Source organism: Arvicola amphibius, chromosome 14, assembly GCF_903992535.2.
Source record: "Arvicola amphibius chromosome 14, mArvAmp1.2, whole genome shotgun sequence".
In the NCBI taxonomy this organism is placed as follows: domain Eukaryota; kingdom Metazoa; phylum Chordata; class Mammalia; order Rodentia; family Cricetidae; genus Arvicola; species Arvicola amphibius.
In genome coordinates, this window is record NC_052060.1 from 44,812,588 (window position 1) to 44,840,469 (window position 27,882).

The 27,882-nt window shown below is 41.2% G+C and overlaps 1 protein-coding gene across 3 annotated transcripts; it reads left to right on the plus strand.

The window, feature by feature from the left end:
• Positions 1 to 761: 761 nt before the first annotated feature.
• Positions 762 to 23,500, plus strand: LOC119800803 (alcohol dehydrogenase 6). 3 transcript variants are annotated; one of them, XM_038311091.2, is made up of 10 exons: positions 762 to 861; positions 6,941 to 6,976; positions 10,141 to 10,242; positions 12,260 to 12,401; positions 15,801 to 15,888; positions 15,999 to 16,215; positions 18,090 to 18,350; positions 19,474 to 19,609; positions 21,479 to 21,617; positions 22,849 to 23,500. In XM_038311091.2, exons 3-10 carry the CDS (start codon positions 10,186 to 10,188, stop codon positions 22,871 to 22,873), a joined length of 1,065 nt encoding a protein of 354 aa, XP_038167019.1. In that variant the 5' UTR covers positions 762 to 861; positions 6,941 to 6,976; positions 10,141 to 10,185; the 3' UTR covers positions 22,874 to 23,500. The 3 variants fall into 3 exon arrangements, with proteins under 3 accessions (XP_038167019.1, XP_038167018.1, XP_038167020.1); XM_038311090.2 differs by lacking the exon at positions 6,941 to 6,976 and having other exon boundaries at positions 767 to 861; XM_038311092.2 differs by lacking the exons at positions 6,941 to 6,976; positions 12,260 to 12,401 and having other exon boundaries at positions 767 to 861; positions 16,082 to 16,215.
• Positions 23,501 to 27,882: the final 4,382 nt, after the last annotated feature.

A 27,882-nucleotide genomic window follows, 5' to 3' on the forward strand; every position in this document is an offset into this window, starting at 1 on the left:
AGAAGTTCTCTCTTTATTCTCCAAACAGTCTTTATACCAAAACTTGAACTGAGGGGGAAATACATTAGCATTCTGTTTCCTAGGTAACCAGGTGAATGGCTTTCAGTCATGTCCATGTCTTCCTGGTCTGTATGCTAGCTCTGTCACGTAGGGTGAATTAGCATTTCTTTTCAAGCATTCTCCAAATTACAAAGAAAGAGCAGAGCAACATCCTGACCTTTAGATACGTTAGCAACAGTCTGTCTGGAAGGCTACGTGACCACTTCAGATACTGACTATGGCTTTAGAGCCTGGCTGCCATATCATATAGAAATATGGGCCTCACTGTGAGTGACCTACAAACAGAACTGAGAGGGAAACACTTGGAAGGACACACATACTAGGAGTCTATTATTAGACTATTATTAGTCTATAATTAGTCTATTATTGCACGAACTTATTAATACTCTAAACTATTAGATAGGAGAGCACAAATATGTAGCAAAACAATATATATACAAGGAAATTATCAGGCTGTAAAAGAGAAGAGTGGGGAAGAGGGAAGCTCCAAAGCAACTGAAACACCTTTGGAGGATGCCTGAAAAGAAATGCTAATTCACCCTACGTGACAGAGCTAGCATACAGACCAGGAAGATGTATGTGGACGTGACTGAAAGCCATTCACTTGGTTACCTAGGAAACAGAATGCTAATGTATTTCCTCGTCAGTTCAAGTTTTGGGATTGGACAACCAGCCAGCAGGAATGCTATTTATTCAGAGTTCTCAACACAGGACACAGAGCATTCTGGGCAGAGGTGAAAGACCAGTCAGAAAGGCACTTCCAAAGCAAGCTTCCCGAGGAAAATGGGCACCAAGGGAAATGTAAGTAAACAACCTGTATCTCCATTTAGCTTCTGCTTCTGTTGTGTCTCTGCGCATTTGCTGAAGATGCTGTCCCCCCAGGTTACAGTCAAAGCACAGCAAGTTAAAGCCAACTAAAGGGATAGGAACAGTCCAGAAGCTAGAAATTGGTTCTAAGAAAAGGCAACTCTGGATTTGCTGAAGTCTTCTTGGGTACTCACACATTATTTAAATGAGGATGAGGGGGAAATTAAGTTACCTCTGCTCTAAGCATCAATGCAGCGTATGTATTTATAGCACGGGAATGAATGGTATATTCAAGGTAGATTACAAGATGCTGTGTATATGACCCCATGTGAGGACACATAAGGAGAAAGAAAGTAGTAAGAGTATAGATGGATTTTTTTTCTTACTTATATTTTGAAATTTCTTGTAATGAATGTATATTGCACTTGTAATTATAAGAAATAACAATTTAAATCATAACTAAATATTGCAAAGAACAATTGAGAAGGTTTCAAATGGTTAAAAAATTATTCCAACAGTACAGGCAATAATAAAGACAAAGGGTTATAGCCTTTCTTTCAATTTCCCTTATATTTGAAATTTAAAATGTAATTTGAGACTGAAAAAAAATTAATGTAGAATTGTAAAACCTTAGGTGTTTAGTTTCCTTTCATACATTTGTACTCAATTCTTATGACGAGAACAATTCTTATTTAACTTACATTCTACTGATAAATTGACTGTGTAAGTCCACTTCCCAGATCTTTTTCCCATCTGGAGACATTAGTTGTTCCCAGGTCAGTGGGTTTATAATGGGACTTTCTTCTCTAACAGTTTCAGAGTGGTAAGAATATCTGTTGGTCCAATGAATACACTTTAACTTCTGATTGAACTTTACCATACCATTAGACATTAATTAAAAATGACAAACTGTTACAAATGACCTTCTGGGTGTTCAATAAGCACACCTGGAGACTACACTGATGTGGTCAGAGGAATTAAAAGAGAAGGTTTCTTCACCATTGTCCTATAAGGACAACTAAGTCCCAAGGAACTGTACGTCTTTCAAAATGTTATGTAACTGTGGGGAACCACCTGCTCTCTTGTCCTGCATGGCATTAGATAAATCACTGAGTGGTCTCTAACAAGTGTCCATTCTGTAAAGAGGATGGTCAACACAGGAAAAACTGATGCCACACTTCCAAGTGAAACATTGGTCAAGCAAGGCCTTTGACTTAATCCTCACATAGATGAACAAAATGGCAAAGGAAAGACTAGCTGAGTCAGGGGCTTCTCCTGAGTCCAAGTCATGCCTAAGGACCAACTTCAACTGCCCTTGACAGAAAAAAAGATAGGATTAATTTTTGCCCCCTCCACGGTCTGAAACACTCAGCATAAAGGTATAACCAGAATTAAAACAATCCGTGGTTTTTTTTTAAGAGTTTAAGGAACTACAGTCTTTAGACATGGTATGATAAATTATTTGTACAACATTCTCACTAATGATTCTATCCTGATAAATAGACACATTGCACAGACACAGGACAAGACCTTAACTTACTTCAACACTGCAATGTCTATCTGCAGGGGAAAAGAAAACAGTCCTAAGAGTCTTAGTTATTGAGGCCAACTCTGTGCAAAGCTGTGTTTTCCAGCCACAGAACACTCTCTCTGGAAGGGCACGTCTCAGCTCCCAGGTGTCCTTCTGTACTCTGACCGTTCATGGACAGTGACCAAAGGATATTGCCACATGTCCTGTTGTCAAAATAGGTTTGAAAAATTATTCAGGATGCCCAAATGATGTCCTTGGGACACTGTGACACAATTCTGTCAAGAAAAAAAAAAACTCCTCTTTTAGTTTACTAGTCATCTGCTACTGTCTGGTTGGGACTCTGGATTGTAGCATCTGGATTTCAGTTAGGTGTGACCCATACTGTCCACGTCCACTGGGCATTACACCCATCCGGGCAGAGGTATCTAGTGCACCTATTACTGATAGCGGGCAAATTACTTACTCTTACAAAGTTTCCAAGTGGTCACTCCTTGTTCAAGAGTCTAATGTAACAACAGCTGACTGTCCAGCTGCTTTTTGATCTGTCAACTATGACATACATCAATTGAGACATAGAGCGGAGAATTTCTTTGATGTTACCCTTCTACGGGATTCTCCTATGAAGGTTCTGATGCACTGGCCAGCCGGCTACAGCTATGCTTCACCATGCTAAGTAGAACTTGGGTTATTTATAATGTGAAAACTTTTTCTTCACTAACTTTGTCTCTTCTTCATGAGAACATAGTAAAAGAAACTCAGTGGCTGACTTCTGAGCTTAAATTGCCCAATGAAAGGCTCCTTGAACTCGTGAACGGGACAAATGGCCTCCTCCATGGTCTACAACTTATGGTGACAGCACAAAGCGTCATTCTTATCGATACCTATTACAAAGCCTGCCAAGGATACTTTAAATGGTTTTCTTGCCCGTTCTCTGTCTCTAATAAGGGCAAAGCTGCCCCAACTATTCTAGCTACATGTTCAGTAGTTATAATACTACTAATAGTCTCACTTGCTATATGTTGCCGGTGCTACCTCAATTGTTTGGCACACTTCTAAAAAACTGCTACCTACCATCAAATGGCTATCAGGTTCTGCATCCTCAACATCACCTAAGCATTTCCTTGGTCCCTTAGATCAGCCCATGCCTGAGGTGGTCTCACTGCTGCCCCTCCCTCATCCACCCTTTTGTCAACTCAAAACAGCTAAGAGGAGTCAGCAACTCAAAATCCCTATAGTAGTTAGGGTGACCTCTGAGAGGGGGGCAAAGAGGAGCCAGGAATCAGGTTCCCTGCTGGACAAATAGGGAAAGGAACCAGGGATAAGCAATAAAAATGGTGAACTTCCAAGATGGCCGACGTTTTCCTCAACCTTCTGACCTGAGACAAAAATATTAGGCATAGACCCTGTCTCAAAAAAAAAAAAAATAGGCATGTTCATGACCTAGTTGAACAAGTTCTAGGCTAGATCAGATCAGGACATGTCATACAACAGTTGGGAGTCAATCCACCATCCCATCTTTCCTGAAACCAAAAAACCCTAAATTAGAGGAGGAAGACTCTTCAGACACTTAAAAAGCCCCAGCCCTGCAGAGGAGGTGGAATTTGGGGACCCCAAGTACCCCAAGCTTTGCGGGCCTTTTTCTATGTGTCTTCCTTAAACTACTGATTCTGTCTACTCCTGCTTGCTGGGCTCAAGAGCTCTCTGCTGCTACTCAAGACTTTTCCTGCCCTTAAATATATCTAGACTATAAAAAGAGTGAGACGAAAGGTACTTATTGTTCCAAGTGAGCTCAAAAGGGGATCAGATGTTCTACCTTCAGGTGTCTTTAATTCTTGTCTGTTTTCTTAATCTGTAAACCCATGTTACATGTTTTAAATTCAGACAGGAAGCAAGCATGATAATCACTCATGGTGATTGTCTTCTTAGTCAAAGGTGACTATCTAGGTGTGGAAAAGCTCTTTATAGCACAGATTCTAATTGGTCTTAATAATAAAAACCTGTAGTCAGATATTAGGGGGTAGAAGCTGAAAGATCAGAGAAGCAGAGCAGTCAGACACTAGTTCTTACCTCTATGGAATCCTCAAACTGAATGGGCGAGATCCTGTCTCTACCCGCTTTATATTCCAATCTCCACAACCTAGTGTTGGGATTAAAGGCATGTGCCTCTCACGTACTGGGATTAAGGATGTAAACCACCACTGCCTGGCCTCTATAGCTAACTAGTGACTATCTCCACACTCTGATCTCCAGGCAAGCTTTATTTGTTAGAACACAAATAAAATATCACCACATTTTCCCATTTTTGTCTAAAATATAAAAGGTTATAACTAATGTAAGAAAAACTATATACAGTAAGTATAACTGTATACAATATATACAGGCACTAAGTGCATCAACAATGTCTAATCCATAAATATTTGAACAAACTCAGAGAAAATACTCCATTATCTATCCTATTTTGATTAGTTCAAAACTATCTCTGTATGTCTCTCAACTTTATATACTTTACATTTCTTTAGTGAATATCTTTTCTTAATCTAATAACAAGGAAACTATAACTGTAAAATCTTCAACTCCATCAGAGATCCGAGAAGGAAATAATATTAACTGAGTAAGCATGAAGTGCAAGCAAGTGACTTCCAAAAATGTGATAAATGACAGAGACAGCTGGTTTCCAGGACAGTCACCCAAGATTCTTCGATAACGTTGGGGCATCCATCTTCAGTCTACAGGCCTAGCAAATCTGACAGTTTTTCTGTGATGCAGGATATTCTGCCATACTTTGTCTTTCTAAAATTCAACAGTCACTTTCTTTTGTGTCCTGATTATTCAATTTGGACAGCATACTGTCAGCAGTCAAGGCAAGAGCACTTTCTTGACCAATGGCTAACTTCTGCAACAAAAAAGTAAGCTCCAGGGGCTGGAGAGATGGCTCAGTGGTTAAGAGCATTGCCTGCTCTTCCAAAGGTCGAGTTCAATTCACAGCAACCACATGGTGGCTCACAACCATATGTAATGGGGGTCTGGTGCCCTCTTCTGGCCTGCAGGCATACACACAGACAGAATATTGTATACATAATAAATAAATATTTTTTAAAAAAAGTAAACTCCGTGTGGAGTTTCTTCGATGCCCGTCATCTTCTCTGAAGTAGATTGGTGCTGCCATGAGCAGACATATCTCATTGTCATAAAAAAAAAACTATATCATTAAAACATCTTAAATGCTATATCCTGTAGATCCCTGAAGTTTTTTAAGACAACCTGTCTATCTAAAATATATCTCTGTCTGACCTTGAAAACATACCTAATATGACTACAAGTTCAATTATAACAGGTGACTAATTACTAACCTTCATTTCCTTATTACCCTCAATAATTGGCAAAAAAAACTTTCAAGGGCTAAGAATTTGCATTACATTGTCGCATAGGTACAATATCTTGGACAAGATTTGAAATGTATGTAAAGTATGTTTTAACAAAATTAATTTTAAATTTGTATCAATATGCAAAAATTCATATCAATGTAGAAATTTAAGACTATTAGTTGCTTTTTGGGTTTAAAAGTAGATTCGATAATCTACCTTTTTATTCTATTTCTGTATCTTCCCTTTTTGTTTTGAGAGTAGATTCAATAATTACTCTTATATTCTGTCATATCTATATTTCCCTTTTCTCATTTCAAAACAAGAACTCTGAATCTAATCTCCTTTGTTCAACTTTTTTCCTGACCATTACCAATAACAACTTTCAACCAATCCCCCTAAACAATGACAAATATCCATAACCCACTGAATGACCAACACACCTCTTGGGAATGTGGGAGTTGTGTTCTTAAATTTACTTGCTGCTATCTAGGAGTAATGGTATCCTTATGGGGATCCTGAAAAGAAAAATTGGAGTTAATTGTCACCTCCTGGGAGAGGTAGCTATATCATTTGTTGACCATTCTCTGCATAATGGGAAGGTACAGGACTTATCTCAAGTCCTGACTAGAACAGTCTGTGAGGCTGGACCATCTCAGCTAGCCACCTTGAAATTGTCCTGAGCAGTTTGCAGTCCAAAGCCAATCTTTGAGTGGTGTTTGTCAGCTTAGTGGCATTATCATAATTCTGGTGGAATCATCGTTGTGGGGCCCCATCATCCTTTTGAAGAATTCAAAGTTCACTGTTAAGCATGGTTATAGTTCACTGCAGAAAACTTAAACATTTTAAATGTCATATGCAGCAGATCTCAAAGAGGTTAAAGGATCAATATTTGTTATGTACATCCAGAGTATAAAAAAAGCATAATTCCTAGTTACTTGATAGAGACCCACACCTGAAGTCATGTAGTCAGGAAGCTAGATGATGCCTTTTCCTTGAAGTACTATTAATTTAAAAACTCAGAGAGAAAATGGGGCTCAACCTGAAGATCTGAAAAGCAAAGTAGCCAGCCACTGGCTTTTACCTTGACCTCTGTCCGAAATGGTGATCCTGACTCCAGGAATCTCAGAATGAGACTGTGACTGAGAGCCGTCTCCTCCCATTTTATAATCCTCTCTAGGGCTGGGATTAAAGACATGCAGCACTGGGATTAAAGGTATGCACCACCCTGTTTCTATGGCAACTAGTGTGGTTACTGGGATTAAAGGTGTGTGTTACCATTGCCTGGCTATAAGGCTGACCAGTGTGGCTGTGTTAGTCTCCCAACCCCCAGGCAAGCTTTATTAATTAAAATACAATTGAAATGCCACTACATATCCTAAAATCAGTTAGTACTATAATGATCATTAATATCATGACAAAAAGTTTAATACATATATGCATATATATATTAATCTTATTAATTTGAGATAATATTTATGCCTTAAGAAAAGCTGTTAAAGAGTCAAAATAAAACCAAAGAATTATGAGGTTAGTGGTAATACAATAGTTCCTAAGTTTGGTTTTCTGAGAAATCACTATACTGACATCCAAAGGGTCTGTACCAGCTTGCATTCTCACTAGCAATGCAGAAGTTTTCCCTTTTCCCCACAACCTCTCCAGCATAAATTGCCATCAGTGTTTCTGTTCTTGGCCAACCTTAAATATCTCTTGTTGATTTACATTCATTCATCCAATGCCTGCCTTTGTCACACCTTCTACATACTCCAAAAGGGAGGGGCATTCTGTTTGGATTATTCTTAGGGAAAGCATTGTTTCTAGGAACACCCTGTTTGCAATCCCTTTTTAGATGACCTTGTTTATTGCAATTGAAATACTCGACATATCGATTTTTCTTCAAACCTCTGGAAATCACCTCTCCTAACCAAACATCATCATGGTTATAATATTCAATATTGATTGTATCCCAGACCCATTTCTCCGAGGGCACTTATCTTGCCTTTAAAGGCATAATTGCCCTTTTCCATTGTGCATTAGCATTTTCAAAAGCCAGAGATTCTATTATTATTCATCTAGCTTCTGAATTTGATATCATTCTTTTTAAAGCTAAAGTCAATCTTTGTAAAAAAAAAAAAATCAGTGAAGGTTTCTTTTGGACCCTGTATAACCTTAGTAAATGACTCAATTTTCTTTCCTGCTTCTTCTATAGTGTCCCAAGTATTCAAAGTTGCTGCATAGCATAAAGCCAGGGTGTGGTCATCATATAGAAATTACCTTTGTACATTAGCATAATCTCCTTCTCCAAGAAGTTGGTCTTGGGAGATGTCTATACCTCCAGCCCTAGCCTCATCTTTCCAACAGGTCCTCCACTGTAATTGAGGACCAGGATCCAAGACTGCTGTAACCAAGTCTTTCCAGTCTTGAGAGATAATTCTATTACAAGTTGACCACAAATTTAACATCTTCTCCACAAAAGGTGAATACATGCCATATGAGATTATCACTTCCTTGAATCTCCTTAAATCTAACATTTGCACAGGAGTCTCTCTTACACAGCTTTGAAGATACCTATCATCTGGCAATTTCTGTAAGGTTGCTGGATAAATTAAATTTGGTTGCTTGAAAACCTTAGCTGATCCTCTCTAACCTTATAAATGTGATACTAAAATTGGTTCTCCTTTAAATTCATCTGTATGGATCTGAATATCTCTATGATCTGTTTTATTAAGTTTTTCTAAGGCCTATATCTTGGCACTCATATCAAAGAACATTTTTAGAGATAAACCAAGAATTATCAAACTGACAATAAAGATTATCAAAATAATAATTAACATTATGTCAATTCCAGCTAAGTATCCCTTCATTTAATTGTTCCATTTTTAAACCAAGCATTGCATAATCACACAAAGACCTGACTGTCTACATTGTAATAGTTAGCTAAAAGCAGTGCAAGGACTGCAAAAGACATCTGGACGATGGCAGTTCAAGGAAATTTTCAAACCTACACTGGCTTCCCAGAGCAGGTGGCACTGAGGGAGAAACTTTGAGAGACAGAAACTCACCAGGTAATAGAGGACAAGACTTTGTAAGCAACTGAAACCTCAGGGAAAGGATCTCCCACTTGATAATCTCCAAGAAAGCAAGGCTGAGGCAGGAAGTGGCAGGAAACAGGACTGCAGAGAGACAAGGAGAAGACTGTGGTGTCCATGGATGCTGTTAAGCAGCTAGCAGAAGCATCACTTCTAATGTATTAGTCTGGGAGATGGCTGATGATGCAATGGTGCGGAGGGCGCATCTGAAGACGATAACACCAGCTAGTAGAACAGAAAGCCCTTTTTCAATGGGTCATGTGAAAGGCAATATAAGGGTCCAGACCCCAGAGAAGTAGCAAGAAAGGAGAGGAGGGCACAGATTCCAGAAAGTGTCCAATTGCTAGCAATGAAGACAGAGAGAAATTAAGGTTACTTCCTGGGTTTCTGCCTTGGGTGAATGATTGAATTTTATGGTTGAAACAAGGAAAGTAGATTGTGTACTGTGTCCTCTAGGGTACAGATGAGAGAAAGAATGGCTTGTTTATATATTAGCATGTTGATTTCACAGTATATGGAAGACAGTCAAACAGCATAAAAATGCTTATCTAAATCTTTAGGGGAAATCTGCCCTATAGATACAGTTTATCCAAGTCATCTACCCAGAGGTAATGACTGAATACATAAAAATGGAAGATAATTTATAATAAAGATGATGGGCTGATATCTGAACCCCTAAGAACTGCTTTTGCATCAGGAATCTCTCCAACATCAATCTCCAATGATTCCATCACCATTTATTGATCACCACCATTAGACTGACTTCACTCTTGCTCCATAACTCAGTGCTTCCCTCCTAAATCCCTCATATCTAGGATAAGAAATAAGCCCACATTATAATTTCATTACAACTCTGAAGTAACTAGTGGGCAATTTCATTTATAATAAAAAACAAATGCTTAGCATCTAATCAAGAGTGGTAGCATGTGCCTGTAATGGCAGCTCAGGGACACATAGGCAGGAGGATCACAAGATCAAGGACAGCCTGGGCTACATAGCAAGACTCTTACAGAGAGGAGAAAGAGAGAGAACTATCCATCCTTTTATGTGTGTGTTTTTCTATAAACATGTGTCATTTGTTAGACCAATTTAAATATAGAGGCTGAAAGCTTAAGAAAAACTATATTGGTGTAACAGCCACCATTTTCAGTATATATTTAAATTTTCCAATTCTTTTCTTTTCCTCTTGAGTCTAGTCAAATTAAATACTATCTAGTACTGATTAATGTAAGACCCTCCCACCTTTCGGATCTGATAAGTCTCCCTTTCACCTCTCATCTGCTCTGCCCAGGTGATCAAATGCAAAGCTGCCGTGCTCTGGACACCTGGGGCCCCGATGGACATTGAGGAGATAGAAGTGGCCCCGCCAAGGGCAAAGGAAGTTCGAATAAAGGTAAAACAAAATCCACATTTCCACGCCAAACCCAAAGCTGTTCACTGTAAATTATATATATCCTTTACAGAATTTCCAACTCAAAAAGAAAGCCACATTTTTCTTCTGTCCAGGAAAAGTTAGGGAGGGTTGGTGTCTGTTCACACTGCTTAGTAGAATAAGAAAACTCACTCGATGGGGGTTTTCAAGCTTGGTTATGTGCTTGGAATCACTGAGCAGCTTGGAAAATGCTAACTGCATCTCATCCCTGAGATTCTGAAGTTATGGATTGATTGGTTTGGAGAGGATATATCCCCAGATGACTCCAGCTGGCTCCCAGAGAGCTAGTAAGCAGTTCGTATGACTTGTGGTCATTAGATTATTTCCATTACAGCAGTGGAAAGTATGTATTATTTATGGATGGACTACAGAAAGATAGTTCTAAGTTTCCTCACCCACACAAACCATTCCTTCCTCTCAAGGAACCTTCTCTGATATCTATTCTCTGTTGAGCGAGGAGGGTGGTATTTAACATCTCAATTGAGTACTCTCCAGCAAGGTTACAACTCTCACAACTAGTTTTAAACTCAAGACACCCGACCATTTTCTGGCAGGCTGCAATGTGACTCTCTCACCTGTGCATTTGAACCTGAATACAGAGCAAGGGAGGTGATGGCAAGCAGGAGATGGGCTGAGTGGGGGTGGCGCCGCTAATGATGATCATCCAGGTGATTGTGATAAATGAAAACAAACCTGTCTGCCGAAGATCGACAGGAGCATTCCAGCTACAGTGTCAGAACCAGAACAAAACAACGGACATGAAAACACGTTGGTGGGTGCAGTTCTGGGTACAGGAGGTTTGAATACTCTTCCTTCAATTGTGTCAGCACAAAAGAGTTGTGACTTACACTAAAACAGAATTGTTAACACACCTTTTAAATGTGTTTTTGCAAAATAAACTAAAACTTTAGTTAACATAGGAAGCATTACTGTTTTCTGTCTTATGCCTCAACCTTTTTTTTTTGTTGTTGTTGTTTCGAGACAGGGTTTCTCTGCAGCTTTAGAGCCTGTCCTGGAGCTAGCTCTTTTTTTTTTAAATATTTATTTATTTATTATGTATACAATATTCTGTCTGTGTGTACGCCTGCAGGCCAGAAGAGGGCACCAGACCCCATTACAGATGGTTGTGAGCCACCATGTGGTTGCTGGGAATTGAACTCAGGACCTTTGGAAGAGCAGGTAATGCTCTTAACCTCTGAGCCATCTCTCCAGCCCCTGGAGCTAGCTCTTGTAGACCAGGCTGGCCTCGAACTCACAGAGATCCGCCTGCCTCTGCCTCCCGAATGCTGGGATTAAAGGCATGAGCCACCACCGCCCGGCATGCCTCAACCTTTTAATCCTGTAATTAGTTGCCTTCCTCCACACTTCTGCTCTCAGGCCAGGTCGGATCTTCGGCACCATACTGAGGTGATTTCACCTGGACTCTTCCCCCTTAGACTCAAGTGTTTGAACTTGGTCCTCAGTGGATGGTGCTGTTGGTGATGGTGTGTTTTGTTACTGAGAGACGCCGTTGCCAGAGGAAGACATCTGGACATTGGGAGTTCACAGCCTTCCCTTACATCTAGAATGTACTCTGATTCCTTTTTTGGTTGAAGATGTGTTTTCTCAGTTTCCTGATCTGGCTGTCGGCTGCCATGCCCCTCTCTCCATTCCTCAAGTCTCCCTCTGAAAGAATAGCTCAGAGTAAACTCTTCCTTTTGCGAGCTGTTTGGGATAGTTTCTCACAGCAGTGGAGAAGCCACTCACCAATGCACACAATATGCTTCCCCAGCTTCTCTTCTGAAATCATTAAACTGTGACTCAACATTTTTAGCTTGGATATTAGTAGAGACAAAACACCGCGCTCTTTTACAGAAATATTGACAGCTGTCAATAATGAGTACTAATTAGAAGCGATGTACTAGAAACTGTCTCAGAGCCGCAGATCTGAAACTCCTTCCCAACAGACAAATCTCAGTTCTCTGTGCTTTCCACGCAGATGGTGGCCACAGGAATCTGTGGTACGGATATAAAAAGTCTGGATGATAAAGAACTTTCCCAGTTTTGCCCCATCATTATGGGCCACGAAGGAACTGGAATAGTCGAGAGTGTGGGAGAAGGAGTAAGCACAGTGAAAACAGGTAGGAAGCAACATCCGGCCTCGAGAAACGGCAAGTTTCGGAGCCCAGAGCAGAAAACCAATTTAAGGGCATCCCTTACGTGTGTCACAATGAAGCAAATAAAAAGAAAGGTGAAACTCTGCCCACTTCCCAGAGGGGATGGTCAGAACAGTCCCTAGATTACATGGCGATTGATATTAGCTTTAGTCTTCACACTTACATTTTGAAGTAGAATGCACCCAATCTAGCACTAACAAGTGAGGAGAGAAAATTGAATAATTAGGTAAATAAAGTGAGGGCAGTGGCCCATATTGTTTGGCTGGGTCTCTTGGATCCCTTGGCCAACAACTTGAAGGGAGGTGGACTTTCACTGGCATTGGGAGGTTGATAGTCTGTGGCTCCTGGAGAAAGCACTGTCCCCTGATGTTTGAAAACTCCATTTAAATAAGATGTGTGTATGTGTGTATATATGTATAAATATGTGTGTAGATGTGTATGTGTATATGTAGATATAAAGATACTTATGTGTGTATACAGATAAGTATAAATGTGGGTACGGGTGTGCAAATGTATGTATAGATATGTATGTGTGTATGGTTATGTATAAATCATATATATACATGTTTAGATGTATGTATAGATATGCATAAATGTGTGCATAGATATGTATTTGTATGTATATATGTGTATACATACGTGTATGTGTGTGAATATACATACTTATTATATGTTTATTTTTAAGCTTATAAAACAATATTTCATTATGGATTTTTCCAATACTTTTAGTGTTATTTATCCTTCCTGACTTTTTCTCCCTCTGTATCACCCTATTTCCTCCTCCCCAGTTTGGTCCTCACACTATTTCTTCCCTTTCCCCCTTCACAGCATCTTTGTCCTACAGCCTCTTCTCTAGAATTCCTCCTCACTTGCTCTCCCAGGATTCCTTGTGGTCTTCCTGGCTTCTGATGTTGCTCCAGGATTTATACTCAAATCCAAAATACAAATTCACAAACACAAGAGGACATCCGGCATATGTCTTTCCAGGATAGTTCCCCGCTCCATTCGTTTTCCTGTAAATGTCGTGAATTCACTTTCTTTGGGTCGTGTGTCAGTGCCATGATTCTGACATACTTTCGTCAATGGGGAGCCTACAGGCAGCCTCTGTCTTGCCACTATTTCCAATAAGTGGCAATAATTATGGCTGAGCAAATATCTGTGGAGTAGAATAATGTGAGCCCTTTGGGCTTATGACAAAGAATAGTTTAGCTAGGTCACATAGTAAACAAATTTTGATTTTTTTTTTTAAATTAAGTCTGAATGCTTATTTCAAAATGACTGCAAATCCAGAGTGGATTCCAGTCTGTAATGCCACCAGCAGTGACAAAGGGGTCCCCGCTCCCCGTGTCTTTACCATCATTAGTTGCCAGTTGTTTTCTGGATCCTAAGCCATTCTGACTGGGGTGAGATGAAATCTCAAAGTGGTTTAATTTGCATATCCTTCATTTCTAAGGTTGTTAAACAACTTTTTAGATATTTCTTGGCCATTCTCACTTCTTCTGAGAACTCTCTGTTCAGATCATTAGCCCATTTTTTCAAAATGAGTTGTTTGATTTCTTAATCCTTCAATCTTTGAGTTCTTCATCTATTCTGGATATTAATCTCCTATCCAATATGCAGCAGGCACACATCCTCTCCCACTCTGGGCTTCCTCTTCACGCAACTGATTCCTCCTTTGTTGCACAGAAGAAGCCTTTTGGTTTTGTGAGGCCCCACTTGTCAATTCTTGGCCTCAATTACTGAATAAATGGAGCTCCACTGATATCTTGTAGGGTACCCCCTATGCATTTTTCTAGCAATTTCAGCATTTCACATTTAACATTTGAAGTTTTTTTCTTCTTTTCTTTTTCTTTTTTTGGGGGGGTGGTGGGGGAGAGGGAGGAGTAATAGATATGGGCCTAATTTCAAACTTCTATATGGAAGACCAGTTTTCCCCATCACTATTTGTGTAAGCTGTTGTCTTTTCCCCAGCGCAAATTTTTGCCAACTGTCAGATGCCATTGGTATATGCACTTAAGTTTAGGTCTTCTATGCTGATCCACTGACCTACTTATCTGGTTGTGTCCTAGTATTATAACTCGAATACAAATTGAAATATGGTATGATAATTTACACAGAATTGTTCTTTTTGCTCAGGATTGCTTTTGCTATCCTGGGACTTCCATATGAATCTTAGGATTTTGGGGGGTCCTATTTCTGTGAAGGATGTTATAGGCATTTTCATAGGGATTACATTGAATCTATAATTTGATATGATGGCAACTTTCACGATGATCAATCTGCTAATCCACAAGCATGGGAGTCTCTTCCCTTTTCCAATTTCTCCTCCTCAATTTCTTTCTTCTCAGCTTTCAAGTTTTCATTGCAGAGATCTTTGACCTCCTACAACTAAAACCAAAATAGAAGAACCTAAATTCTAACAAAGCTTTTAAATTAAAATTTATAATAAATTGTTATATTTGGCAATATCAGACAATGAATCAGTCAATAAACTCATCCCAAATAAGACACTCTGATCTTCTCCTCCCAATCTGAACATAGAGGTACAAAGGACATACACACACACACACACACACACAAAATAGGAATATGTTTGCTCTCCGTGGCCACAGAGAAGAGATGAAGTACAACACAACGCACAGCTTGTGGCCAATCTTTCCCCGATCCTGGACCTCATTCTTTGAACACTGTCTCTATTGTGACTCAAGCCCCACAGTAGAAATGAATGTAAAGGACAGAAGATGTAGTTGAAGGCTGTCTTAGGGCTCCTAAAGCTGTGAAGAGACACCGCAAACACAGTGATCCTTATAAAGTTAAAACACTTAATCAGGGTGGCTTCCATTTCCAGAGGTTCAGTCCATTATCATCATGGTGCAGCATGGTGGCATGGAGGCAGACATGGTGCTGGAGAAGTAGTCGAGCATCCTACATCTTGACTTACAGGCAACAGGAAGTGGACTGTCTCACTGGGCGTAACTGGAGTGCATGAGACCTCAAAGCCCACTTCTACAGTGACACACAGCCTCCTACAAGACCACGCCTAGTCCAACAAGGCCACACCTCCTAAAAGTACCACACCTTTGAGGGCCATTTTCTTTCAATCCACCACACAAACGCACGCAACTAAACTCTTTGCCTGAGTATTCCAAAAGTGCCTAACACGGTGGGTAGATCTGGGGCCAGCTCCTAGAGATTCAGCCATGGCCTGAGGCTGGACAGGATGCTGAAACTATGTTGGTGACCAAACACAATTAAATGTGGAAATGTTCTTCATTATCACATCTTCTTGGTGCCTCGCCGTTGACATCCTAAGAAACCAGACTACTTAACACTAGCACCCTAATAAGTTACTCTACTTTTTAGGTGACAAAGTCATCATCTTATGTTTGCCACAATGTGGAGAATGTAACACTTGCCTCACTTCCAAGAACAACATGTGTAAGGAAATTAGGTAAGCCTTTATAACTCCATCTTCTTAAAGTCTAATTCAGCTTCACTTGAAGAGATTTAAGCTTTTTAACACAACATCACGAAGTTTGTTTCCTTTCACCTATAAAAAAGACTGTCAGGGACACATCTGACGTCTGAAAGCAGCAGCAGAATCACCTGCAGAGGGAAGACAGTGCATCAATATATCGCTACAGGCACCTTTTCTGAATACATCGTCATAAAGGAAATCTCAGTCGCCAAGATTGATGAAGATGCTCGTCTGGAGAAAGCATGCATAATTGGCTGCGGGTTTGCCACTGGTTTTGGTGCTGCAATCAATTCTGCCAAGGTGAGGGGCATTTACATCCATTTTAAAATAAAACAAGTGGGATAAGGAGGTGAAATACCTTTCCCATTGGGGAACCACGTGATCATACCCCATGAAAAAAACAAGCAAACAAACTTACCTCTAAGCACTGCTAAGTTATTAAATTATTTGGTTGCCTTCCCATGCATTCCCTGACATCCAGGAGTATGGGTATACAGACTTCAAATATAATACAATTATAATATGACTATGTCTTTCCATATTCCAGTTTGTTTAATTTAACAAGCAATAGTGAATGTTCCCACTGTTCTGCCGCTAAAAACTCATCAAGTTTACATTCTAATTTAATAGTATATTACTTAGCAGTGAATTAAAAAAGAAAGGGAGAGGTGCTGAAGATGTCCTTCAAGGACAGAACACATGCCTAGTATGCGCAAGGTCCTGGATTCAATCCAAGTACACCGATGTCTTTGTTAGGGTTTCTATTGCTATCAAGAGACACCACAACCAACGCAACTCTTATAAAGGAAAAGCATTTAATTGAGGTAGCTCTCTTATAGTTCAGAGGCTTAGTCCATTATCATCATGACGGGAAGCAAGGCAACATTCAGGAAGACATGGTGCTGGAGAAGAAGGTGAGAGTTCTTACATCTCCACCCACAAGCCACAAGAAGTAGTCTGTCTCACTGGGCGCGGCTTGAGCATAAATGAGACCTCAAAGCTCACCTCCACAGTGACACACTTCCTCCAACAAGGCCACCGCTACTCCCATAAGGCCACATCAAATAAAATTTTAAGGGTTTAAGAGAACCAATGGAGAGGTGATTCCATTGGCCAGGGAATCTCAGTCTGACGGAACGGGCTACAGTTAAGCTCCCCCCTCACTCGAACCACCCCAGCTCAATTCTTTGCGTTGTCCGCTGTGTTTTAGTCTCAAGGCTCCGCACAGAGATGGGAGGTATCTTCATCAGCTTTGTGTCACCGGGACAAAATATCTCTAGTAGGCACACTGCAAAGAAGGAAGGTTTGTTTTAGCTCACAGCTTTGGAGATTGTAGTCTGTGAAGTCACGGCAGGGAATGCAGAGTGGGGCAAAGCTGATCATCTCATGGTATCCAGGATCAGAAAGATTATAAATGAGAGACCAAAAATAGGAGAGCTGGTATCCTAAAATCCCCTTAGGGCATACCGTCTTACATGAGGTCTTCCCTCCACTGGGCTCCTTCAGAAGGTTTTGATACTTATTTCCAGTGTCAAGGGCTGAGGAGTAGGCCTTTATTTCCTGTGTCTTTAGAGCATGTTCAAGATGCACACTCTATCAGGTTGGAAGGGGTTCAATTTAAATTGGTGCCACACTGCATGCGACAAAGAAAGAAAAAAGAAAGGAAGAGGGAGAGAGAGAGAGAGAGAGAGAGAGAGAGAGAGAGAGAGAGCTCCCATGAGCAATGACTCTGAAGTGATTTGGTAGAAAAGAGAAAGGGAAGATTTCAAGAAGATGGAGGTGTTTGAAATAATTCCAAACTGTCTAGAACTAACGAAATACTCTGCCCAAATGAATCGTAAAATGCAGTGAAATTTCATTACGTCACTTCCATTTATGCAAATTCCACACTGGGACTTGAAACTCTCCTTGTAGGTAGGTTTTTGTTCCTGTGGTAATAGTATCACACACCTAGAAACAGCCTGAGAAACTAAAATTCCCTAGGTGTATGTTACTCGAAAACGTCCTTTCCTTCTGTCTCATGCAAAGTAACTATCTTGGTGTCCCAGAGTCACTGAGGACACAGAGGACTGGGGAAGAGCTCTCTGGTAGAAGCTTCCTTGCTAGCATGAGACTTGGCATCACCCTTAGAAAGGGGAACGTTCATGTTTGTTTTGCTTTGGATCTGTGTCCAGGTGACCTCTGGCTCCACCTGTGCTGTGTTTGGCCTTGGAGGTGTCGGTCTGTCTGTCATCATTGGCTGTAAAACAGCTGGAGCAGCCAGGATCATCGCTGTGGACACCAACAAAGACAAGTTTGCGAAGGCCAAGACAGTGGGTGCCACTGAGTGCATCAGCCCGCGAGACTTTGACAAGCCCATTCAGGAGGTCTTGTTTGATATGACGAATGGTGGAACCGACTTCTCCTTTGAGGTCACTGGGAACCCAGAAATAGTGGTATGTGGTCTTTGGAAGTGACAATTACCGGCATCTTACACCAGGTGTTGTTTGCTATTTTAACTGAATGAACATCTTACACTTCCTTCTACATCCCTCGAGTTAATTTTCCTTGCGGTAAAACCCATGACAAACCCACTAGGACATTCCGTCCATTAACTTTCCAACAGAATCTACACTCTGCTATTGTGTTTACCCCTCTGTTCCAAAATGCTTCTTCAATTAAGCATGAAGAACCCCCAGTCAGAGGTTACATGACCACAGCTGGCCTGAGATGCCAAAGATCTTCAAGCCAGAAAACGCCAGTGAGGTAAGACACGGCTAAATTGGCCTAGCAAACAATGAGCTTTCGTCTTTCGGTAAAATCTTCCATGTCAGGTGTGAGCTTCTGAACCAAGCAAAGCATTTCCTCATTTGACTAAATGAGTGGTGGTTTTCCTGCCTGAACCTGGCTAACACATGGAGATAAACCTGAAGCCCATCACACCAGACTCTGAGGAGAGCTGTCTTCTGGCCTCAGCTGAATGACTGTTGCATGGACCCATCTTCCAGGAAGTTACATAGAAAGAAAGCAAAAAGGAGTCTCTTCCAACCTGAGTATTTTTCCCAGAATTCAAAATTTCTTATAGTTCACTGCAGATAACCCTCTCACCCAAGGAAGCACATAGCAAAGCCTTTATCCCAGTTTCGTTCTGGGAAAAAAAACATTGTTTGAAAATAATGAATGGGAAGATGGTGTGTGATCACTTTGTTAGCATGACATACTACACAAACATCTGACTATCACTTTTGATATTTAAAAGTAAACCATCAGCTCAAACCAGCCACCCACAATCACAGTCCTTACAGAAACTATTGGGTTTTTTTTATTACCACAATGGTCTATAACAGTTTTCATCTCTGTTCAGTTTTCTGAATCCTAAAATCCCAAATACTATTCTAGGCAGAAACAGTAACTTACCTATGTTATAGAACATCGTCATAATATTGATGCTATTTCAAAAAGGGCAGGGGAAATCAGAAAGGAAGCCATAGATCATTAAGCAGTCAAGAGGAATAAGAGTGGTCCAACTTTGAAGTAGGTGGTTTTATTCTTTTTCTGTCTTACATTGTTTTACAACAGGCAACTGCCCTGGCCTCCTGCAACCAGGACCATGGGGTCTGCATAATCGTTGGAGCAATTGCCTCTTGGGTTCAACTCAACATCAACAGCCAGTTGTTCTTCTCGGGACGTAGTCTGAAAGGGTCAGTTTTGGGAGGTACGTACAGAAGAAGCTGAATGCTACCAGTGAGGAGCTAGAATGAGGAAACAGAAAATGGGCCAGAAGTGCCCAAGAAAAGACATCAGCCAATTCAAATGACAGTCTTGTTTCAATGTTTAAAATTTGAGTTAAAGAGTAGATCTTAACTATGTCCTCCGTCTCTTTGTAAGCTTTATTTCATACAAGGAGAGGAAAAAAGAAAAAGGCAAGTTTGTATTGATTTGCAAAACAAACAACACAGCAGTGTCTAGGTGCTGTGGATGGAGCTCAGTGGCAGAATAGTCATGTCAATTGCTGAAGTCCTAGGTTCAAAACTACCCAAACTTCAACAGCGTTGAAATCCATAGCAGTACCCCAGCTAAATTATATAAATGTCCACTGGGATTCCTTCAGGTATATGCTCAACTATTAGTAGTCATTGTCAAAGCAGTATAATATCTTATCACAGGAAAATAATGGATTTGTACTTTTCAAGAAATACCACCAAAGTGAGGTGGGGGTGCTTTAATTCCAAGCAAATGAAAATTCTCTTATCCAGAGATATAAATCATTTCATGGAATCCTCTCGCTGAGAAACAACACAACATTACTTGGTTTTTGAGAGACACTGCCTAATTTTGTCTATGTACCCAGGACCTTCCATCTTTATTCATTTCACTTTATTTTATATTCTCTCTCTCTCTCTCTCTCTCTCTCTCTCTCTCTCTCTCTCTCTCTCTCTCTCTCTCTCTCTCTGTGTGTGTGTGTGTGTGTGTGTGTGTGTGTGTGTGTGTGTGTGTGTGTGCCTCAGTGTTTATGTGGAGGTCAATGGTCAATTTTGTAGAGTAAGATTTAGTTCACCTTTAAAGGCTTCCAGGAGTCCAACTCTGGAAGCCATGGAGTATACAGCAGGTGACAACTAGCGTTCAGATGTCAACCCACCAGAGGAATCATTTTCTGATGGAGGGGAATCCTGTTCAGTCAAGGTGAATGGGACCACCAACTATGGAAATTGTTGCTCCTGTGTAATTTCACATGTGCAAAAGCAACTGTAGTCTCTCCCCAATACCTGTACTGTAGTGTGTAATCTCATGGAATATGTGTGTGTAATCTCATGATTGTGTCTCAATCTTATGGGCACATATATCCATGGCTGGTCAGGAAGATGACTTCTCACTAAGCTGTATAATTTTGATATACAGAAAATTTACTAAGATATGCTTCATAACTAGATCTATTGTCCCAAGAGGACTGTAAGGCATTGAAAACCCTGCTTTGTTCCTTTTACTCAACCTAACATAGAAAACAATAGTTTCTACCATGTCTAAGACAAACTACACACAATCAGCTCATTTTTACCTCGGAGCAAGTTCAAACTAGACTTAATGTTTGTATAAACAAATCATAAGTTAAAAACTTTGCAGATATGCACAAGGACAAAGTCACAGATGTCTAACCAAGGTTTTTAACACAAAGTGACTTAAGAGACTATGCCAAATCTTCACTTGCTAAAGTCTGCACTCTGTGTGCAGATCTCTCTGTCTCACCCAACACCGTGGCCCCAGTCTCTGATCGCTGTCTTATACCAGAAACCTTGAAACCTGTGTTGCTATAGTAAATGGCTCTGGCCCTTATCATTTTCTCAAGGAATATGCTATGACCTTCAGGAGTAGCCATGTAACTTTTTTTATTACCTCAAGCCTCCTGTAAGATATGTATTTAAACAAGGTATTTGAAAAAGCACGGGGAAATTAAAACAGAATCTGAACTAAAGAGAATTAGAAACAATTAGAGCAAGGGAATTAGAACTGCAAAATGAAAAAAAAAAAACCTGAAACCTCATTGGTAGAATCTTTCATAAATCTGTGCTCTTTTGCATATTTCCAGGTTGGAAAACCAAGGACGAAATCCCTAAGCTGGTTTCTGACTACACAGCAAAGAAGTTCAACCTAGATCCACTGATCACCCACACCCTGGCTCTTGACAAGGTCAATGAAGCAGTTCAGCTAATGAAAAATGGACAATGGTAAAGGTCATGATTAATCTGTGTGTGGGTGTGGGGACAAAGAGGCTGTCACTGCTGCAAAGGCTGCAAAGACTCTCGCAAGAGTTCAACCCCTCCCTGCCCCCTGAATTTTGCTTTATTGCTGTCTTATACAATGCATGATCCTGCAAGGAGTAAGGCAGTAAATATTTTTAGCTTTATTTTTCACTCAGCACAAAATTAAAGGTGTCATCCCATGAAGTTATGGTCCTACTCTAGGAACACAGTTTATGGAGTGGAAGAAAGGGCTCTACAGGCAAACACACTTGCCGCAAGATGGACATCTAGTCCCCAGCACCCACTTAAAGACGGAAGGAGAGAGCCGACTCCACAAGGCTGGTCTCTGACCTCCTTATGCGCACCTTACTTCCCGTCTGTCCTCCACGCCTCCCCGGAATAAGATAGAATACAAAAAGGAAAACTGATCCCACTTTACAAAGAGGCGATTTGTTGTCATTTTTATTGTTTTGTTTCTGTATGGGGGATGTCTATAACATTCCTAATTCTGATACCTATTTAATCTCCCCAGTAGAAATTAACCATAAATGATATCAGCCTTTGTCTTCATTGACGTTTCTGTTGCTGCCACGAAACACCATGACCAAAAAGAAAGTTGGGGAGGAAGGGGTCTATTTGGCAAACCCTTCCACATTGCTGTTTATCACTGAAAGAAGTCAGGACAGGAATTCAAACAGGGCAGGATCCGGGAGTGCATGAGCTGACTTAAAGGCCTTGAAGGGGCACTGCTTACTGCCTTGCTCCCCATGGCTTTCTCAGCCTACTTTCTTACAGAACCCAGAACTATCAGCCCAGGGATGGCACCAACCACCATTGGCTGGGCCTTACTCCGTTGATCACTAGGTGAGAAAATACCTTACAGCTGGATCTCAAGGAGGCATTTCCTCAACCGAGGCTCCTCCCTCTCTGATGACCCTAGCCTGTGTCAAGTTGACGCACAAAACCAACCACTACAGCACTTCTCACGGGTTTAAAGCTCCTATTTTATTACTCTGAGAGCTGCATGTTATTTTGTTCAGATTCCTTGCTACTTGTCAGTCAGCCCACTTTTTATCCAACCTCAAAGGAAGAAGCATGAGAATAAACATGAGGAACATAGACCTCAAAAGTCTAAAACATGAAATTTTGAATCCAAAATACATGTTGCTTCAGAAATTCCTCCAAGTTTTGTTTCTCTTCTTTTTCCTTTTTGTAGCATCCGCTGCATCCTGCTACCTTAGTTACAAGATCTGCAGCACTTCCACCACCTGGATTCTGTATATCATCGTGATTTAGAAGAACCGGCCACACAACACTCTTCTATTTCTTGCCTTGACTCATTCAGCAACAACGTTGTATCAGGCTCTCTCACCTGATCACACCATCAAAATTGTTCTCAGGTGATCCCCGGCCATGCCAGTGCCATGCAGGACCAGCCTCCCTTTCACAGCTACACTAAGGTTGATAAAAACCACCCAACAGCACATTCTGCAGATGAAGGCACACCAAGATGCTCCACGGGCACAGCTGTCTCTGCCTCTGGACCCATATTTCTTCAGCCACTGGATCTTTCCCAAACTGTATGCATCTACACGTGAAGCTCGGCATATTGTCCACGAGAATTAGAACTCCCCCCCCCCCGGAGAAGCTACTGGAACTGATAAACAACCGAGCAAACTTTCGGGTCACAAAACCAACACACAAGACTCAATAGTGTGTTTATATGGCAATAGCAAGTTATCAGATATGGAAATCCAGGAAGCAATCTCACAATGACTGTGAGATTGGTCCCTCAGATAATAACTAGGAACAAATTTATCCCAAGGTAAAAGATATCCACAATTAAAACTATAAAACATTGCAGGGTACAGTGGTGTGCTTCTTTAATCCAAGCACCTTGGTGGCCAAGGAGCGCCAACCTATGTGACTTCAGGGCATTGACTGATCACCTAGCAAGTTCTACATAACTTGATCATGATAAGCTCATGACTCAAATATATACATATTTAAATATATAAAAATGAAAACCATTCTTTGTTCATGAATTATGAATTACAAGAATATTGTTAAAATGTCTGTACTACCCACAGGAGATCATAAAAATCATGGGTGATGAAATTGGAGGGCCACAGGGTGCCAGCCCACCCTTTGATGACCCAGTCCACCCTTCAATCACCCTGGGAAAGCTGACCCTGCCCGTCGGTGGACACAGCAGAAAGAGAGCTGGCCATGACCCTCATGGGAGAGCTATTCCTCCACACACACATACACTGCACTTGGGAGAGATGGCCCCACCCCTCACTACAGGATAGGAAGAACTGGCCCTGATGGTATGGGCAGAGGGGAGCTGGTTCTGCTGCTTCCCTGCGGTGGGGCAGCCCCAGTGACCTGGAGTGACCAGCTCAACTACTGCCCAGGCCCACAGCTGAAACTTGGGTTGGCGCACCCTAACATCTACTCCATCTAGGACCTGCTGGAGCTCATGAAGGGACTGGACTTGATACCCACGGGATCTCCAGGACCCGGATGGCTTCAGGGTCTCTGAGAGGAGTTTAGGTAAGGATCCACTGATGATGCTGTGTGAGAGACCAGAGGCCTTGAACCACACCAATGACTCATTGCAATGAACATGTGAAAGACAAGATGTTACACAAAAGGACGTATTGTGTAACGCACAACGGCTCCCAATGTCACTAGGATGAATGCAGAGGTGTTATAGAGGTGGGAAAGACAGGAGTAAAGAGGGTTTTTTTGTTCGGTTGTGTTTGGTTTGAATTTTTTTTTCAGTTTTCATCTGTGGGGGACACTGCAGGGGTGAGAAGAGAATATGGGGGGACTGGGATGTGAGCGGAATTGGGGTGCATATTGTGAAATTCCCAAGAATCAATAAAGAAATTATGCTAAATATTAAAAAATTTTAAATGTCCATACTACATAGAGATCTACAGATTCAACAAAATCTTGCCATAAATAGCAGCAATATTCCTCACAGATAAAAATAGCCTTCAAATATATATGAAACCCAGAAAAATGCAAAGAGACAAAGCAATCCTGAGCAAAAAGTAAAAAAACGTGAACCATTATGATACAAAATATACTGCTGAGTCCTCGTAACCACAGCAAGATAATTTGGCAGCAAAACAGAATCCTAGACCAACGGAAGCAAACAGAGAGCCCAGAAAACTAAAGCGTGTGCAGTGAGCAGGGGAAGAGGTCCCTAAGAGGATGCCCTGGAGAAGGGAGGGGCTTTTCAATTCACGATCCTAGAAAGTTAGATGGAAAACAAGATTTTTTTATCTATTTTATTTTTTATTTTATTAATTTTTTTATTGAACTATATATATATTTCCCACTCCCCTCCTTTACTCTCCCCTTCTTTTCTACCCTCACCCATGGTCCCTATGCTCTCAATTTACTCAGGAGATCCTATTTTTTGTTCTACTCTCCATGTAGATCCATGTACGTCTCTCTTAGGGTCCTCTTTGTTGTCTAGGTTCTCTGGAATTGTGAATTGTAGGCTGGTTTTTCTTTGATTTATGTCTAAAAGCCACCTATGAGTGAGTACATATAATATTTGTCTTTCTGGGTTTGGGTTACCTCACTCAATATATTTTCTAGATCCATTCCTTTGCCTGCAAATTTCAAGATGTCATTATTTTTTTCTGCTGTGTAGTACTCCATTGTGTAAATGTACCATATTTTCCTTATCCATTCTTTGGTCAAGAGGCATTTAGGTCATTTCCAGGTTCTGACTATGACAAATAATGCTGCTATCAACATAGTTGAGCACATGTCCTTGTGGTATAATTGAGCATCCTTTGGGCATAAACCCAAAAATAGTATTGCTGGGTCTTAAGGTAGGTTGTTCCCTAATTTTCTGAGAAATTGTCATATTGATATCCAAAGTGGCTGTATCAGTTTGCACTCCCACCAGCAATGCAGATAGGTCAAACAGTTTATAATTAATATAAGCCTCTGTGTGTCTATTTGGAACTGAATGGCCGTAGAACTGGGCGAGACAGAAACATCCATCTACATTCATGATATTGGTAATTTTCCTTAATAACTTGGAAATGAAAGCCATCAGCTCCTACATATTCATGAGGAATCTTTCATACTGGTATACTACAAGTTGCCAAAAATAATATATTTTCCTTTTCTTGAAAATAGATTCTTTTCTCATACAATACATCCTGATTAGAGTTTCCCCTCCCTCTACTCCTCCCAGCCTCCCCCACCTCCTCTCTCCTGTTGATCTGCTCCCTTTCTGTCTCTCATTAGAAAAGTACAGGCTTCTAAGAGATAACAACTAAACATGATTAAAAAAATAAAATACAATACGATGAAGAAAACGCTATCACGTTGAAGTTGGGCATGGCAACCTAAGAGGAGTAAAAGAGTCCCAAGAGCAGGCACAGGGTTGGAGACCCACTGGGTCTCACAGTCAGGTGTCCCATAAAAATCCTAAGCTAATAGCTATAGTGTATACACAGAGAACGTGGTGCAACCTGGGGAAGCCCTGTGCTGCTGCTCCAGTCTCTGTGAGCTCATATGAGCCTCACTTAACTTTCAGAGGGCCGTCTTCTTCTGGTGCCATCCATCTCCTCTGGCTCTTAAAATAGTTCTGCCTCCTCTTCCACAGGATTCCCTGAGCTGGTGGGGGGGGGGGGGCAGATTTGATGGACTTTCAATTTAGATTCCATCTGCATAAGGTCTGGGTGTGGGTCTCTGCCTCCATTCCTGTCTGCTGCCAGAGGAAGCCTCTGATGATGGCTGGACAAGGCACTGGCCTATGAGTACAGCAGAGCATCACCAGGGATCGTTTTCTTGTTTTATCTTTCTTTCCTTTTTTCAAGTTGCGTTTGATTTTCACCCTAGGTCTCTGGGCTATCCAGTCTCTAGTTCTTGGTTACTCAAGGAGAGCTGGGTCTGAGTTCCTCTCCTGGAGTGGGCCTTAGGTCAAATCAGCATTGGTTGGCTACTCCCACAAATTCTGTGCCACCGTTTCCCTAGCATATTTTGTAGGTAGCACATATTGTAGTTCAAAGGTTTTTGCGGCTAGGTTGGTGTCCACGTTTCTCTTTGGTCGCCTGCAGAGTACCTTCCCTCACCAACGGGACTAGAACATAGGAGTGAGGACTTCCATTCGGGCACCAGCTCAGCCTCTCCAAAGAGTTGTGTAGGTGTCCTTAGCAATGGGGCCCCAATGTGGGTTTGCAGAGAGGATCATTTTGTCTTAGTGTACAGCTTGGGTTATTTGTGGATTTCCATAAGAGTCCCCTGGCCAACAACTCAATTGAATGTAACCTAGTCCCTCCAATAGAAGCCTCAAAAAGAGGGGAAAACTCAAAGAAAGATATTCAAAGCAGTTTGGAAAATTGGACTTTATTAATGTCTTTCTGGGAAATTCTGACTTTCCAACATGTGGAGATTCCTCCACGTGTATGATGGTTTCATATTTTTGCCTTCACACACCCTCAATTTTCTATTAAATGTTGGAAATTAATGCTGGCACTCCCCCTAGTGGTAGCATTTGTCATTAACCTACATTATAACTTCAAAACCAGCTTCCTACTCCCAACTACTTCTCTCCAACTCCCTCCAAAAGCCAGATAGCCCACCACCAGAATGAGCGGCACGATCCTAAAACAGTCCACTAGCTTCGCTTTGTCTTTCCGGGGAGCTCCGACGGTCAGTTAACTAATCACTGCGCTAAGTTCATTATGTGCTATGAGACACGGGAACAGCCTGACAGCTAAGGATAGATAGGCAAATAATTACAGCTCAGTATAAAAAGTGTTATCACAGGGGAATAAGTAGCCAGCAAACCAGAGGTAAAAGTCTTCCTGCCTAGGAGATGACAGGAAACTCAGAGAAAAGTACCTGAGCCTCAGTGGGTGCAATTTCTGCCACGTGGGGAAAGCAGTTTGTGTGTGGAGTGGCGTGTTGTGTGATGCACCTTGGGTAGCAGCCCTGTGGCGAGAGCCTGGAGCTGTGAGGCCTTCCAGTCCCCTGGAAGGGAACCTGAAAGCAGATTCTTCCTGAGCTGGTCCTTGAGATGACTGCAGCTCTGGGCAGCACATGTAATCGGGGACCTTCAGAGCTAAGCTTGCTCTCCCAGACTCCCGGCCAACAAAATTTTGAGAGCACATTTGTGTTTTAATCTGTTAAGCAGTAAACTGCTGATGGCATGCAGTTATAGCACCTTACTGAAAGTCTCCCTTGAGGTGACCCAGGATGGGGTAGTGGT

Bases quoted from the DNA above. Each gene is read 5' to 3' on its own strand.
- LOC119800803 (XM_038311090.2), top strand. The intron at 15,889-15,998 runs GTAAGCCTTTAT...CCTATAAAAAAG, and splicing joins AACATGTGTAAGGAAATTAG to ACTGTCAGGGACACATCTGA. The intron at 21,618-22,848 runs GTAAAGGTCATG...TCCTTTTTGTAG, and splicing joins CTAATGAAAAATGGACAATG to CATCCGCTGCATCCTGCTAC.